A 15,899-nucleotide genomic window follows, 5' to 3' on the forward strand; every position below is an offset into this window, starting at 1 on the left:
GTGGAGGAAGATGTTCCTTGCTAAGGGTAAAGCGAGTCCCAAAGGTTACGATAAGCTAGCAGCCATGCCGGTCGACCATTTATCAGAACAGCTGTCTAGTCTGATCTTTGTCTGGCGACTCCTTCTGGCTAGGCCATGCAGGGACTTTTCTTCAGTAGTCAGCCATACCGAATGGGGGAATTTAGTGTAAGGATCGACCGGGGCAAACGTGCGTCTCCCCTGGAAGTGGGCCCGAATTGGGGGTGTTCAAGGTCGGATGCCGCCAACCGGGAGCACATCCCCGCAGTCGGGGGTAGAGCGGAAATCAGGTTCAGGTGGAGCCGGACGAAGCTCGAGGCGACGCTTCCGACAACGATGTGCCCTACCTCAACCGTCTGGAGCAATTGAATAGACTAGGAGCCTCCCCTACCCCCGAGTCGGCGCGCTCCCGCCCGTGCTCAAAAACGAAGAGCCTGAGTGCAGGGTCATTCATTGCGTTTGGCTATGGTGCAAGAAAGCTATATAGTTTGCTCCTCTGTAGATGAGAAAGTGAATGCCAGATCTGAGATTTCATCGCACCGACCCAATTGAATCGGCTCAAATCGTCCTGCTACTTGTGATTCCTCCCACCACTTCTGTTCGCTCGATCATTGATCAATTTACGGGCGGCCTCTTATTTTACCCAATTGTTGACCAGTGTGGTGATTCAATATGGGCAGTGCGGAAAACCCCGACGCCTCGCTCCTGGTTCCTCCCGAAGGTGCAATCGTGCCCTTATTGGTCAACGGCCAGGACTACATCGACGCCGACCCAGAGAGGCATTCCTCGCTACACCACGAACACAATCTTACAACTCCATCCAAGACCATCTTTCAGGGCGCCGACGTGAAAATCACACGCGAGGCCATCGATGGTGCCCAGCAGGCGTTTGCTAATGGTTGGTCCCAAGCATCAGTGCCCATGAGGCGGGCCCTGTTCCATAAGATGGTCGAGGTAAGTGTTGTTAAGGACTTTTCGGTACTTAGATCGCCTATTGACGAATGCATCCCTAAATCCTTAGGGGATAAAACAAAACGAGAGCGCCCTTAAAGCCCTGATTAAAGCAGAGATACACTGCGACGATCTGTGGGCAGACATCCAATACCACGGTGGGATCAGCGTACTCGAGGAGTCGGCAGCCTCGCTCAGCTCCGAGGCCACGAACGGCCAGATCCTGCCGACGGTGGTCGAAGGCGCTTACCCTCTGGTGGTGAACGAGCCCTACGGTGTCGTCCTCGCCATGGCTCCCTGGAACGCACCGCTTATTCTGGGCCTGCGATGCATCGCCGCGCCCCTTGCGGCATGCAACACCGTCGTCTTCCGGGTTTGTTGTCCGTCCCGGCCATTACAAGGAGTTTTTCTTCGTTTCTGATCAGGTGGCAACAAACCAGGGCTCCGAGATGTCCCCAAGGGTACACTCGTTTATCGCAAACTTGGTTCGCTACGCAGGCTTCCCGCCCGGCGTCTGCAACTTCCTGCTCCACCGGCCACAGGACGCTGCCGAGGTGTTTGAGACGTGCATCAGCCACCCGGCTGTCAAGAAGGCCAACTTTACCGGCTCGACAGCAGTCGGCCGTGCCATTGCCACGGCCGCTGCAAGGTTTCTCAAGCCGGTCCTGCTTGAGCTCGGCGGCAAGAACGTCAGCATCGTCCTTGAGGACGCGGATCTGGACAAGGCAGCCGCTGCATCGTTGCAGCATGCCATCATCAACGTGCGTACTCGCTTGCAGGCCGTCCTGGTCCTTGGCCAACCAGCGTCACTCCCCCCGGCTAAGCATGTCACTGTCGCGAGCCTTTGCTGACCGCTGCCCGGCCGGGTGGCCGCGTGCCCAAATAGAACGGCCAAGTCTGCATGTGCACAGACACGATCCTCGTCGCGCGGCCCGTCCTGCACGCTTTCAGCGCTGCGCTGCACCGGCAGCTAGGTGCTCTGTCACCGGCTGACTGCCGGGTCATATCATCGACATCGCGAGCCAACCTGGCACGGATGCTCGCCGAGGCGGCCGCGGACGGCGCCACTATCACGCAGGCACCAGGCGGCCGGTGCGAGGGTAACCTGGTGCCGGTAGCGGTGCTTGAGAATCTGACCGCGGGCGCTGCATACCACACCCAAGAGGCATTCGGGCCGGTCGTGGCGGTGCATGCGTTTGGCCTGGAGCAGGAGGCGGTGGACTACGTCAGAGCCACAGGCTACGGGCTGTCGAGCGCGGTCTGGACTGGCGATACGATGCGGGCGATGCGGCTCGCCAGGCAGCTCGACGTCGGGGCCGTGCACGTCAATGGCGGCACCGTCCACGACGAGGGCAATTTTCCGCACGGAGGCGTGGGCAACAGTGGGTATGGGCGGTTTGGCGGCACCTGGGGCCTGCGCGAGTTTACACGGTCCAAGACGATCATGCTGTATCCATGAGATGAGGCCGACAGTCAGTATTGTTCGCCAAGTGGATGTTGTGTATATGATATGGCGAACAGCAGATAGGGAGGCCGCCTGGGCGGGTTGGTGAGAGACTTGAGCCTTGAATTGTATTCTCTAGAGTGAGCAATGCGGAAGAATCCCCAGCAGTGTAAATCTTGGTGCTGGTGCAAGGAATTGGATGTCCGACAGAGGTGACACGGGTGCGCTGCGTACGTTCGCATGTCTTGCATCTAAACAGTGATGAACGCATGCGCAAACCTGGGGCCTCCCCCACACCTCCCCGGACGGCCCCGGAAACCCCAGTCTCAGCACTCTGCCCAACCCCCAGCTGCCCCCCCCCCCTTAGGGGCGTTCTTGTACCCCATTCTCCCCCTTCTTCTCGCCTGCGTACGTACGTCTTCGCCATCACACCCAGGGGTGGACGCCTCCGCTGCACAGGGCCCAGCCAACATGTCTGGTATGTTGCCGCTCATCTCTTGCCCGCATGTTGGCCACGGGCTGTAAACACTCACATGATCACATCAAACCATGATTCCAGACACCTCTCCTTCCGCTGGCCCCGTTTCCAAGAGGAAGCGCACTGCCCTGGCCTGCAACGTCTGCCGCTCTCGCAAGTCCCGTGTACGCCCGCTCTCCTCCGCCAGTCTCGTTGTCCTCCGCCAGCCTCGGCGGTCCCTGCATTCGGACCAGGCTGGCTCTTACGCCCTCGGCTAACCCGATTGTCTCAGTGCAACGGCGCCCGACCCCAGTGTTCCATGTGCAGCGCGGCCGGGTTCGAGTGCATCTACGAGACCTCTGACTCGGCTACAAACATCATCGTCCAGAAAGAGTAAGTCCGTCTCCTCTGCACAGCACCATGTTGCTCAGGACCACTGACTCCTCTCTACAGATATGTAGTCGGTCTCTCTGATCGTGTACAGGCCCTCGAGGCTGCGATAGCAAAGCACAACAAAGCGATCCAGGACCACGAGACAAGGCTTCAATCTGTCGAGCCTCGTGGTCAAAGGACCCGCACCTTTGACGATGATCATCCCGGGCCTGCAGAACTCGGCCAGACCCCTGTGTCGATAGCGAGCGCTGACAACCAGGAGGCTCCATCCGAGGAGCGTGTAACCGACGGCATGGTCATCTCTTTTGTGAGCGAGGCAGACACCGGCCACTTTGGTATAGTCGATGCCCCGTCCCTTTGCCGGGCTCCTTTCACTACCTCTGCATACTGCATGATGTGATTTGGTGACATACTCAGACTGACAGCGTATCGGAGCAGGGCCCTCCTCGAACATCGCTCTCCTCGGCCACATCTCGCAAGCAGTGTCGTCTTTGGCCAACTCTCACGACATCCCTTCTTCTGGCGTCATGGAAAACTGGGCTCGTATCGACAGCGGCATCATCAACACAACGCGCCGCGCTTCGCCTGAGAATAGCACCGCTGATAATGGCCTTCGGATACACCATGGAAATCCCTCGCCATACGTTCTTCCCTCTGAGGCTGTTACCCGAGAGCTCATGAGACAATACTTCTCAAACACAGGTTTGCTCTACCCATACATTCATGAACCTACGTTTGTCAAGGAGTACGACGACCTTGTTGCCAATGGGTTCAAGAAAGCCCGCCGGCCATGGCTGGCCCTCCTGCACATGATTCTCGCCATGTCCTCGAGCACGCTCGTAGTGGACACAAAGGAGGAGCGCCAGCAACGAAATGCCGAGTCGTTGCTGTTCTACAAGCGAGCTGCGAGACTCTGCGACAGCCAGGAAACGCGAGGGACAAGTCTTGAGACCGGTGCGGATGTTCCTTGTGCCCGAATGAATTCTGTCCCAGGCGCTTATAAGCTAACACACAACAGTTCAATATCTTCTCCTCGCGTGCCATTACCTGCAGGGCACGCAAAGCTCTGTGCAGACATGGTCCACACACGGGTTGGCAGTCAAGGCCGCTTTATCTCTTGGCCTGCACTCCATCAACGCGTCAAAAGACTTTTCACGACACAACCAGGAGTTGCGAAAGAGGGCATGGTACGGTTGCGTTGTTCTGGATCGGTAAGAGTAGATTTACCCCTTCTTGAAGAAAATCGCAACATCATCCCGTTCGATAATCTTCGATAGCTCATACTCTGCCGCGTTCAGAATGCTGAGCCTGACGTTTGGGCGTCCCGCAATAATCCCTCGCCATTTCATACGACTGCCTCTGCCCGAGGACTTTGCCGGTCTTGACACGAATAATGGTCCGACCAGCGCACTTCTTCTTTCTGCCCAGTTCTTTGGTGGTACAATGTAGGTCGCCTATTCTGAATCGTTCCATTTCACCAAAGGGCGACCGTCATGCTAACGCAGACCTCTAGCACACTTATGAACGTGCTTCACGAAGTGATCGCTGACCTCTACGGCGATAACCTGGGCTGCGACCCTCCCCTGGAGGAAGGCGAGATGCTCACCCGGGTGTTCCGCCTCGACCGTGCACTGGGCCAGTGGGAGCTCGATCTCCCGCCGGGTCTGTCGCTGCTGCAGCCTGGGGACCTGACGCAGCTCGACCCCTCAGATACTGTACACCTCCGATTCCGCACCATCCTGACGCTGCGGAAGCTGAACCTCGAGACTCTGATACACCGCCCTGCGCTCGTGCAGACGGTGGACACGCTGAGGAGGAGCCCCGGCTCGAATATCGGGGCTCCCAAGTCGCTGCAGAGCATGCGCCAGAGCTCGATAAACTCATGCGTCACAGCGGCCGAAAGCATCATCTCCATCATCCACCAGACGACGACGGGCGATGGGCCTAGAAAGCGTTTACTTGGAGCATGGTGGTTCAGTCTCTACTATGGTGAGTCCCAGAATATTCATCCACTTTTCTTGTCTTTCTCTTTTTTGAACCCCTGCCGCCGCCGAGGGGAGAGGGGGGGTGGGGGGCGGCGGACGTGGTGTTTATATACCTGAGTACACTCCCAGACTCAGCTGGGCACGACAATGACACGCTGACTCTCGAAAACGAAAAAACAATCGCGCCATCGATAGTATTCAACGCGTCCCTGATTCTGTTTACGAACCTGTTGATGGCTATGCAAGGGGGCCAGGTGGACAGGTCAGCAGCCCTCCAGCGCTGCGACGAGTATCTTCTCATGGCGGTAGAAGCTCTCCGAAACCTCGACGCGGGCAACATGGTAATCAAGATCTGCAACCATCGCTTATCCCAGCTGCGTCAGCTCTTGCTGTCGTGGAGTAAGTCAACCCCCTTCCACCCCGCGCCGCTTTTGGCAAACGCGAGATTGTATTGTAGACGCTGATGCGTGGCTGCGGCTGCAGTGCCAACTACACTATACACAGAAATGGCAGGGGAATCGTCTGTTGGCCAGACCTACAGCCGGATGCATCCGAACGACTCCACGGCGGCATTAGGAGAAGAAGGCGCAGGAGGAGGTGGGGGCGGTGTATCCATGTCTCGGGCGTTGTTTTCCGAAGAGTCAATCCTGTTGCAAGATGGAGGTTTGGAACTGAGCCAGTTCTGCCTGCCGGGGGACCTGTCCATGTTTTTCGGACAGGACAGCTGAAACAGTGTCATCAGGAGACCATGGCTGGAAATCGACTGGAAGACCAGAGTGCACCACACCACCACTTGCCCCGGCCCCATGTTGTTGTTGTTGTTGTTGTTGTTGCAAGAAAAACCAGTTGCTTGCGGATAAACATGTAGTAGCTCTCTCTCCGACTGGTCTATAGATGCTCTACACCTTTGAGATGGACTGCTAAACCAAATAGGCGGGCAAAATAAAAACCACATCGCGACAAGACCGAGTGTGAGATCTCGATAGCCAATCTGCCTTGTTCTGAGATGGACAGCGAACATTGGCATAAAGCGGAGATAAGAGTCCTGCTGCGCCACGACCATCCTCAGTTGGACTGCCAAAGTATAAGTTGCCTCCCGGCATCAGCAGCATATTCGGCAATATCATAGGCCTCCAGAGAGTTATCCTACCAGAAGAAAAACGAAGCAGGAATGCGAGGGCTGCTTGGGCCTTTGTCTTCTTTTCTTTTATTGGCTGGAGAAGTGGTGAGGCTTGCAGCGGCAGTCCCGCCCCATCATCCAGGTGACTTGTTTTAGAAATGCGATCTGCAAGTGATTATCTTAGACAGGCCAGGCAACCTGGGACTGCACGAGAGAAAAGGGACCTTCATGCGCGCGATGGACGAGAATGATTGTTTGCACTATGTATCTACGAAAGAGAAATGCAGGCTTCCATTTCCAGGATAGGCCCTCTCCTCTAAATCGTTCCCGCAGTAGCTTTACCATGTCCGGGCACGCTCAGGCAAACATGATAGAGTTCCGGAGAGTCCCGATATTCGTAATGTGCACTTGAACGTCTGTCCCAGGATCGAGCCACCGTGGAGGGTCCATATCACCACCAACGCCTGTACTTAGAATGTGAGCTGCAGCTCGACGAGTGGTTTTGACGGGCAGGGGAATATAGGTGAAAAGTACCCAAGAAAGCCAAAAGTGGTTTGGGCGACTTGGAAATAGAGATAAAAGGACAGTCGTATGGGGAAAGTATCAACCATCCGCTACAGTACTCACCACCAGGTGTTCCCGTCATGATGATGCTTCCCTTCTGCAACGTTGTGCCTGTAGACAGGTATGACACGATGTAGGCACAGTCGAAGAGCAGATCTGATACCGACTCGGACTGTCGGAGCTCGCCGTCTACCGTGGTCTTGAGCCAGAGCTTCTTGGGATCTCCGACGAGCTTGCTTGCGACAAGGGCAGGGCCGATGGGCGCGTACGTGTCGAAGCCCTTGGAGAAACTCCACTGCGGCACGCGGCCGGCGTACTCGGGGTTGCGCTGCAGCTTGCGTGAAGAAATGTCGTTGCCGACTGTGTAGGCCGCTACGTAATCGAGGGCGTCTTCGACTGAAACATCCTTGGCGTCGCGGCCGATGACAAGAGTCTGTGTTTTTCTCGGGTTGGATTAGGGATTCTCGAGCACGCCGTACGCCAGTGTGGCCAGCCTTCAAGCGAGTCGCTCACAGCATCATCGTTCAGGGCCACGTACCAGCTCACCCTCGTAGTCCGCCTGGTCATTCTGGGCGATCTTAGGAATGATGACAGGCGAACCAGGGCCCGTGATGGATGTGTTGGGTTTGATGAAGATAAAAGGGAAGGGCGGCGGTGTCCGCCCAGCCTGTTGGACTGTAATCACATTGTTTGATCAGAATTGCATCGACCAGATCCCCGAGAAACCTAGAATGGATGATGGGTCAACCACCTACTGTGCTTGGCGTAGTTGAGGCCGACGCATCGCACACAGGGGATATCCGGGCCCGCCAAGGGGCTGAGCAGAGCTTTGATCGTTGCCGTCTCATCTGAAACCTCGGTTGCACCTGTTTCATCAAAGATGTCTGAGCCAGTGATAATCTTCGCTTTGACGCCGTCAGATTCTGCGAGAAAGCCTAGGTCGTAGTCCGGCGTGGGCAGGATGGGCTCGCCGTATAGGATGCGGCCGTCCACAGCCTCGAATCGCACTAGTCGGTCCCAAGAAACGCCCATGTTGTCGGAGGGGTGGGATCCGAACCTGTACGAATGTGTGAATGTCTGATAGGTAGTAGTGCAAGCCCCTGTGGAGAAAGGTATTTGACATGGAAAGAAGCCCGCACGCTTCAGTGGTTGGTACGACGTGCAATGGACCGCACTAGCAATTCATCAAGATGAGTACTGCACATCAAGTCAGGCAAATATAATTCGGAGTGATTACGAGCTGGCGTGCGTCCCCAAGCACGAAATCATTCCGGATCGGTGATGGTGTCCCCAACACCTAGCGTTCCCACGTCGGCTTGCTTCCCCGTTCCCCCCTCTTTGCTCCGACCTATCCCCGGCGACCCCATTCTTTTGCACAGCCCAGTCTATGCCATTGCTCTAGAGCAACTGATGGATCTCGATCTTGACATGGTTCGGCTTCTGCGGCGGCAAAAGATTCCCTACAAAGCATGACTTGTTGAGCCAGTCGTGTTTCCCGGGGGCAACTTCAAATCTAGGCCACGTTTTGGTGTACCACGCACGACCCTCGTCCGCCATGGATGCCGACGCTGGGTCGTCGCCAAAGACAGCCTTCATGGTGGCCTGCGAGGCACGGCCGTAGCCCTCGTTGGTGATGTTGACCAGCGTACCATCCTCGAGCTGGATGGTGTATTTTGCTAGGACGTGGACGACGCCGTCAGCCCTCACTGCATTCCAATCACCACCCCCATTGAGGATCTTGCCAACGACATGCCCGCTGGAGTCTTCAACCAAGCCTCCGGTGATGGGGATGAAACGGCGATCCCCGCTGAATGTGTTGCCAAATTCCAGCGGGGGAGATAGGTCAACGTGAAGGATGAAGACTTGCTGCAATTCCTGAGGCATGGTGTTGCTTGTCGAGTGCGAGCCTGGGGAGCCTGCGATGGGCAAGATGACAGGCTTCCGATCCAAGTGTGCAATTGATAGCTTGGCACCGCTGCGACGATCTTTGTGATGTACTGCGGGTTTCTTGAAAACGTAGAGCGTGTGCGAGCCTGCAAAGACGATATACGGCCGGGAAAGATGTCTGTGGTGCCTTATCGGGGTTCGTGATCCGGGGAAGGAGCTGGGGTAGCCCAGCCCCATCCGGGGAAGCATCCGTTACCCTAAGGTCTAGTATCTTTGGTACAGGAAATTGCAAGTTGTCCATGTATGCCTGATTGCTGTTTCAATGAGCACAACCTCCCCCTTTATTCCCCGATTAAGTTTGACGTCCAACTCAATATAAGGGGTACAAAGGCCCGGTTTGCGGCCAGGTTCTTCTCTCTCGCCATCAGCCCCAGCAGATCATTGACCTTTTCTAACTCGAGCACAACGATTGACGAGCTGCTATTGTTCACAAACTCCGTCTCAACCAGCCACTCATGTCTCCCTCTCCCGACCACAGTCACCACCCTGGAGGTGGAGTCGCCCTCGCGGTTTCCGAGAAGCATCACGGAATCGCTCTGTGGCCGACTCCATCGACCGATCCAAGGGATCCGCTACGATGGCGCAGACGTGTCAAGGTCGCGGCCATGCTGGCAGTCTCGCTGTCAAACTTTGTCTCCAATTTTGCGGGTGCTGGTTTCTCGGTGGCCACGCCTGTGCTTCAGGCCCAGTTCCAGAAGACGCCATCGGAGGTGAACGCGTTGCTCACGGTAGGTTCTTGTTCCTGCAATTTCTGACATGCAATCTTCATCATCGTCCACAATCAAGAAGAGAGATGAGACTGAGAGTCTTGTTAGTTCAATTTCTTGCTCCTGGGCCTTGGCAATCTGGTCTGGGTTCCCTTGGCCTCGAAGCTCGGGAAGCGCTTCGTCATGTTATCGTCGATGGCCCTCTTGTCCTTCTCTCTCCTCTGGACTGCCAAAGCTACGACATTCAATAGCCTCTTGGCAGCCCGTTGCGTGACAGGTTTCGCGTCGGCTGCTGGCGAGGTAGGGACCCGCCACTCTCTCCTCCGAACGTCACAGGCCACCTGTTTACATGACTACAGAGTATCGTTCCAGGTGTCGTATCGGATATTTTCTTCCTTCACGAGAGGGCAACAATGATGGCAGTGTAAGGCGGAGACTCCCTCTTTTCACTACTTTCAAGTCGCCTTGCTGCGGCACATTTGAGGATATCTACTGACAAGCAGATCTCTGAACATAGATATGTTGTCATGACGTCTGGAGCCACTGCCGTGGGTCCGCTCGTCGCTAGTTTCATGGTGGGATACCTTCCGGGCACATGGGTTGACTTCTCGTGGCTGTGTATGGCGTTGGCATTCTTTTGCTTCCTATGCATGTTCTTCTTCTATCCGGAAAGCAACTTCATCCGGTTGCGCGAAACACAAATCCAGGCTCGTCGCATTCATGACGCTCCTCATGACGAAGCTGCCAAGGACGAGACAACATCTAATCACCAGGAGACTAGCGCTGAAAAGCCCACTGAGCAGGGTGTGCAGCATCTGGACCATATCGACATCGATTGGCCCAAGGTCTGGACTTCCCTCGTACACTACGACAACTCGCTGAAATTGAGCATCGCAATACTACGGCCGATTGCATTTGTGGCGTTGCCTCCTGTCCTTTGGGCCATTCTCATTTACGGCTCGGCGCTCGCCGCCCAGATTATTCTTCTGTGCGTGCCTGCAACCATTCTCCAGCCAAAACCTGTTGACGGGCGCTAATCTTACCCTGTGAATAACAGCTTTGCTTTCCCGTCTCTCCTTATGGCACCACCCTACCTCTTCAGTCCTGACGGTGTCGGCCTCATCCAGATCGCTGCTCTGATTGGCTTCATCGCTGCGTGCTTCAGTGGTGGCTTGATCTCGGACATTATTGTTACCCGGCTGATTCGGCGCAACAAGAATGAGTTCTTCCCCGAGCAGCGGCTCGTGTCTCTCATTCCGGCCTTCTGGGTTGGTCCACTAGGCTGCATCATCACAGCTGTCGTGTGCTCGCAGCAGCTATCATGGGTAGGAATTGCGTTCGCATTTGCGATGCGTGAGTCTCCCCCCCCCCCCCCCCCCCCCGCCCGGCCCCCCTCTCGCTCCGCTCTTTTGCTCTATCGCCTTACCGGTTGCCACGACCGGATGACACGCGAATCAACAGCTGACATGCTCAATCGAAATTGCGGCCCTCCGCTTTGAGTAGTCTCCTATGGCACCGTCTTCTCCCCAAACATTGCCATCACATATGTCGCCGACTCCTTCCCGATGTACTCGTCCGAGTGCCTGGTCGCCATCAACGCCTGCAAGAACCTGGTTGCGTTCCTCTTTCTCTACGTGGCGACAGAATGGGTCAGCTCCCGAGGCTGGGTCCAGGTGTACATGATCATGTTCATGGTTACCATGGTCGCGTCCCTGCTCGCCGTGCCGATTTACTACCTGCGCCATTCTCTCACGGGCGCCAGTCACAGAGTCATCACCCGCATCAACAGGCTTGGCTAGAGCCGGACGTATTTTCACGGAAGCCTAGAGCTCGGCGAAGGTTGTGTCAAGGTAGAACGCTTCATCCAAGTAGCTCAAAACCTCGCCGATCGGGATGGCAAGAACGGTCTGCAAGGTCTACTGTACTCGGGCGCAGGCACGCACGGGACAGGCGTGGAGGTGGTGGTAACAAAATGAGACGATCAAAATGTATTTTGTGTGAATTAGATAGGTATCTAGGAGAAGGTCATTTGGCATCTTGAGGAACAGCATGTCTGCGTCAACTGCGCTTAGTCTGGTGCTGCCTCGTGGGGAGTCTTGCATTTAGCGCTACAAACAACAGGTCTGCCCCAGTGCCGCACCTCTCTCAAGCTTGGACATAGCCTGCGGTTGCTGGACACGCGCGGACTGTTCCGTAAAGGGATAAACCGCCATGTGTTCTGAAGCGGATTACAAGTGACCTTGACGATAGCATCAAGTGTAGCATCTCTCAGAATATGAGACCATGGACAAGCCGAGAAGGACAGTATTGGTTTATTTCTACATGAGCTCGAACAATCTGAAAACCTCAGTGGCTGACAAGCCCCTCCGCATCATCTTCAGAAGTCCGGTAGAATCCCAGAGACGTGATCATGGGCACGTCGTCGCAGCGGAACAGGTAGACGTCTCCCGCCCCGCCCGCCCCATCGGCGCAGTCCGCAAAGTGCTGGAACCTGGCCCAGGTCGGGATGCAGAAGGTGTCGTTGCGCTTCCATGTGAGCTTTTCCTCTTCGTTGTCCGGGCCGTAGATTATGGTGCGTCCGGACCCGCTGACCACGTGGTACATGCTTGATGCTGTCTCCTGTCGGATCGGGCTGGACTTGCCGGCCGTGACGCGCTCCGCGGCGGCGCCGAGCGTTTTGCTGACTGGAAAGAAGCACAGGAGCGTTTTGAACATTAGCAAATTGTTATGGGCTTTGTTCCTTTTTGTTTTTTTAGTATCGCAGGGTCGCTGGCATACACAGGCAAAGTCTGGATCAATGATGGCCGCTACCGGAAAAGGGCAGAAGACTTACCCTCGCTACCGTCGTTCCTTGTGTATCTCTGGGAGGCCCAGTCGCCGGCTTGGGCGTCAAGACGAGCCTGCATCTTGTGCCACTTGAAGACAATGGGCGAGGCATCGGTGTCGATGTCCTCGGCTGGGTAACGCGGGTCCTTGAAGTGCTCAACAAAGTGGACGGGGAAGTGGCGGAACTGGGGCAGGTCGAGGCCGTCGAGCCAGATCATGGGGCCGGAGCCGTCCTTGCCGTGGTCGTGCCAGTTCCAGCGTGGAGTGAGGATGACGTCGCCGCGGTTCATCTGGACACGCCGGCCGTGTACGGCCGTGAAGCCGCCGTTGCCCTCGATGATGAAGCGCATCGCGAAGGCGACGTGCCGATGTGCCGCGGCAGTCTCGTTGGGCATGACCAGCTGCAGACCGCCATAGATGGTGTCTGTAGTGTAAGGCGCCTCATCTGCATTTACGTTCCCCCCAGTGCCCCTACAAGTCAGTCAACGGGCGCGCGCATTTTCGACGTTGAAGATATCTCGGCGTCTGTATGATCTGGACTCACTGCGGCCTGGGTTAACAAGCATGAGGACTCGCCGCTCGGCCTGCTTCTCCGAGACAACCTGGCCGGCGCGGAGAAGGTATGGTCTGACCTCGTCGTACCGCCAGACATGGGGCGTGCACCTCGGGTTGGGCAGGGCAGGATTCAGTTTGGCCATCTGCGCCCATAAGGGCAGCGTCGCAGAGCCTTCGAGGTCCCGCACGAGCTTGTCGGCACTGTCGGCAACGACGGCAGGGGTGGGCAAGGTTTGGGTGGCCATGATGCAAGTGTCCTCAGCAAAGAGCCGTGTGGGCACTGAGTATAGCAGGCACTGGCCGCTTCCCTATGCTGAAGGGGCCTTGCCAAAGGTATGTACCCAAGGTACGTTGTTATGTTGTTCCCATCACCATCCAAGGGGCCGGCAGGGCTCCGCGCACCGGGGATAGAGCGGGCCCCACATCGGGAGTCGGCACCCCACAACCTCCGCGCCCCATGATGGAGACGGAGCACCTCCCCCGGCTGGCCCGGAGCTAAACAAGAAAACCTCGGGCCCGGGTCTCGACGATGGCCACAGGGGCTTCACACTCGGTTCACCATTCGACTCTCCGGCACAGCCATCACTATTCCGTACACAGTCATGGCAGGACACTTTCGAACGCAGGCCCCAGCGGCGTCCCTGCCCGGCCAGGCCTTCGGCAGATACCCGCAGTTCTCTGGCATCATGAAGCCCAGCCGCTTCGAGGGCGAGGTGCAGAACCTCGAGGTCGACGGTACCATCCCCCACAGCATCGACGGCACTTTCTACCGCGTGATGCCCGACCCGCAGATGGTCCCCTTCATCGAGGGCGACCCGTGGTTCAATGGCGACGGTAACATCTCGGCTTTCCGCATCCACAACGGCCGGTGCCACTTCAAGCAGCGTTACGTGCGCACGGAGAAGTTTGTGCGCGAGCGCCAGGCTCAGCGCGCCCTCCTGGGCCGCTATCGCAACAAGTACACAGACCTTGTCGAGTTTCACGTCCGCAGCACCGCCAACACCAACATCTTCTACTTCAACGGCCGCCTCCTCGCCTGCAAGGAGGACTCGCCCGCCTACGCCATGGACCCCGTCACCCTCGAGACTATCGGCCTTGAGGATTTCTGCGGCCAGATGCCTAGCCTGACCTTCACTGCGTATGTCTGTCAGCTGTCTGCCCAGAGCATCCCGGGACACCCCGAGCCACTTGCTCTTGCTGACACGGTTTGCTAACGCGTTCATATTGTGTATAGTCATCCCAAGTTAGACCCCGTGACCGGTGAGCTTCACTGCTTTGGCTACGAGGCCAGGGGTGACGGGACACCGGACGTGTGCTACTGGACTGTGTCGCCCGACGGGCAAGTCAAAAACGTCTCCTGGCTAGTGGCACCAGCGGTTGCCATGATCCACGACTTCGCCGTGACAGATCACTGGGTATGTGCCTTGGCCCCGCCTGTTTGGACAAGAGTCTGGATCGTGCCTTTGTCTGACTATGTCGATTGGCACTTGTACGCCAGATCTTGTTTCCTCTCAACTGCCTGACATGTGACGTTGAACGGCTCAAGGCCGGCGGCGAGCACTGGCAGTGGGACCCCGAGCTCCCTTTCTACCTCGGCGTGATGCCACGCTATGGGGGCAACAATTCCAATGTCAAGGTGGGTGGTCTGCATTCGATTCACACCGGCAGTACCAAGCAAGGCCGGGCTCGTATCGCTGACACAATGATTTGCAGTGGTTCCAAGGGCCTACCGCCTTCCCAGGCCATACGGCCAACGCGCACGAGACTGCCGACGGCAATATTGTGTTCGACCTGGCCATGGCGAAAGACAACATCTTTGTCTGGTGGCCCGATAGGGACGGCAATGCGCCGGACCCGAAAAGCGGTGCTTGCCGCACCGAAATGTCGCGGTACACAATTGACCCGCGCTCCAAAGACCTGGAGCTGCCGACTCCCGCCGTCCTGGGGCCAGATGACTGCGAGTTCCCGCGCATCGATGACCGCGTGAGCTCGAAACCGCATACCACAATCTTCTACCTGGCCATGGACCCTGCGCTCGACACAAACTACCAAGCCATCGGGCACCTTGTGGCTGGGTTCGCGCCGTACAACGCCATCGGGCAGCTCGACGTCGTCACGGGCGGCCTCGCCAAGTACTTTCCGGGTCGCACGCATTTCGTCCAGGAGCCCGTCTTCATCCCACGCTCCAAGGATGCCTCCGAGGGCGACGGCTACGTCATGGCCATGGTTAACAATCTCAGCACCATGACGAGCGAGCTGCATATTGTCGACACAAATGACTTCACCAAAGCCCAGGCCATAATCTACCTGCCCATGAATCTACGCATAGGCCTTCACGGCAACTGGGTCGACTCGCAGGATCTGGGACTGTCCAAAGACTAGGCGGCAAGATAGGGACAAAGATATGCAGGGGCGGCGTCACTACCAGGGCTTGAAAAGCCCCCTTGCACGCGAAACGAGCAGATTTCCGTATGACTGTCTTGGTCCATCTAGTTGATGTCGCTCACAGCCAAGAATTAGCGAAACACTATTTATACCAGCCTTCTCCGTTAACAATCCTTGCATCACCTGCAAAAAATGCCTTCTTAGCAAGTTAACCTCCTCCATGCGCGGGCGTGGCCCGCGACATTGCTGGACCACAAATAGTTGACCCTACAATGTTCAACAACATCCCTCATGACAAGTAAAAGTGCGTGACATGATTGGCACACAATGCCCGTTCGGCGTGTGCGTGGCCGTGCGCTCACAGATCCCCCAGGGACTCAGGCAAAGGGGTTCGTAAGTGTCTAAGGATTTCACCTGATCACCTCAGCGGCTCATCGTCTAGATACCTCATTGTGCAATTCTGCAACTAAGCGAAGAGCGGCGACATGACCAGTCCTGCTTCGACTCCAAATTCTGAAGCAACGTTGTCTTTACGACCGTCTCGAAG

General features: G+C 56.6%; 7 protein-coding genes across 7 annotated transcripts; 4 read left to right on the plus strand and 3 right to left on the minus strand.

Moving 5' to 3' along the window:
* Window positions 1-690: 690 nt before the first annotated feature.
* On the plus strand, window positions 691-2,617 carry B0I36DRAFT_378745 (putative aldehyde dehydrogenase; the record flags this gene model as incomplete). Its single annotated transcript, XM_046160729.1, has 4 exons — window positions 691-972; window positions 1,040-1,342; window positions 1,410-1,730; window positions 1,856-2,617. 4 exons carry the CDS (start codon window positions 691-693, stop codon window positions 2,426-2,428), a joined length of 1,479 nt encoding a protein of 492 aa, XP_046017637.1. The 3' UTR covers window positions 2,429-2,617.
* A 267-nt stretch (window positions 2,618-2,884) lies between these two features.
* B0I36DRAFT_370676 (fungal-specific transcription factor domain-containing protein) lies at window positions 2,885-5,712 on the plus strand (the record flags this gene model as incomplete). The annotated part of the gene is made up of 9 exons (XM_046159933.1): window positions 2,885-2,891; window positions 2,973-3,055; window positions 3,163-3,263; window positions 3,324-3,598; window positions 3,702-4,217; window positions 4,282-4,474; window positions 4,562-4,708; window positions 4,747-5,252; window positions 5,444-5,712. 9 exons carry the CDS (start codon window positions 2,885-2,887, stop codon window positions 5,710-5,712), a joined length of 2,097 nt encoding a protein of 698 aa, XP_046017638.1.
* A 987-nt stretch (window positions 5,713-6,699) lies between these two features.
* Window positions 6,700-8,147, minus strand: B0I36DRAFT_139 (uncharacterized protein). Its single transcript, XM_046148338.1, has 4 exons — window positions 7,688-8,147; window positions 7,471-7,607; window positions 6,996-7,365; window positions 6,700-6,832 (listed from the first exon to the last, which is right to left on the minus strand). Exons 1-4 carry the CDS (start codon window positions 7,962-7,964, stop codon window positions 6,726-6,728), a joined length of 891 nt encoding a protein of 296 aa, XP_046017639.1. The 5' UTR covers window positions 7,965-8,147; the 3' UTR covers window positions 6,700-6,725.
* A 183-nt stretch (window positions 8,148-8,330) lies between these two features.
* On the minus strand, window positions 8,331-8,816 carry B0I36DRAFT_356996 (uncharacterized protein; the record flags this gene model as incomplete). Its single annotated transcript, XM_046157731.1, has 1 exon — window positions 8,331-8,816. One exon carries the CDS (start codon window positions 8,814-8,816, stop codon window positions 8,331-8,333), a length of 486 nt encoding a protein of 161 aa, XP_046017640.1.
* Window positions 8,817-9,484: 668 nt separating this feature from the next.
* Window positions 9,485-11,629, plus strand: B0I36DRAFT_419187 (MFS transporter; the record flags this gene model as incomplete). Its single annotated transcript, XM_046162124.1, has 6 exons — window positions 9,485-9,607; window positions 9,695-9,886; window positions 9,946-10,010; window positions 10,104-10,574; window positions 10,644-10,939; window positions 11,090-11,629. The coding sequence occupies 6 exons, from the start codon at window positions 9,485-9,487 to the stop codon at window positions 11,383-11,385; spliced, it is 1,443 nt and encodes a 480-aa protein (XP_046017641.1). The 3' UTR covers window positions 11,386-11,629.
* Window positions 11,630-11,878: 249 nt separating this feature from the next.
* On the minus strand, window positions 11,879-13,313 carry B0I36DRAFT_308934 (putative gentisate 1,2-dioxygenase). The gene is made up of 3 exons (XM_046152065.1): window positions 12,957-13,313; window positions 12,420-12,857; window positions 11,879-12,270 (listed from the first exon to the last, which is right to left on the minus strand). Exons 1-3 carry the CDS (start codon window positions 13,210-13,212, stop codon window positions 11,933-11,935), a joined length of 1,032 nt encoding a protein of 343 aa, XP_046017642.1. The 5' UTR covers window positions 13,213-13,313; the 3' UTR covers window positions 11,879-11,932.
* A 213-nt stretch (window positions 13,314-13,526) lies between these two features.
* Window positions 13,527-15,745, plus strand: B0I36DRAFT_426249 (carotenoid oxygenase). The gene is made up of 4 exons (XM_046162385.1): window positions 13,527-14,105; window positions 14,202-14,382; window positions 14,466-14,603; window positions 14,681-15,745. Exons 1-4 carry the CDS (start codon window positions 13,570-13,572, stop codon window positions 15,347-15,349), a joined length of 1,524 nt encoding a protein of 507 aa, XP_046017643.1. The 5' UTR covers window positions 13,527-13,569; the 3' UTR covers window positions 15,350-15,745.
* The last annotated feature ends 154 nt before the right edge of the window (window positions 15,746-15,899 follow it).

Source organism: Microdochium trichocladiopsis, assembly GCF_020744255.1.
Source record: "Microdochium trichocladiopsis strain MPI-CAGE-CH-0230 chromosome Unknown B0I36scaffold_1, whole genome shotgun sequence".
Classification (NCBI taxonomy): Eukaryota; Fungi; Ascomycota; class Sordariomycetes; order Xylariales; family Microdochiaceae; genus Microdochium; species Microdochium trichocladiopsis.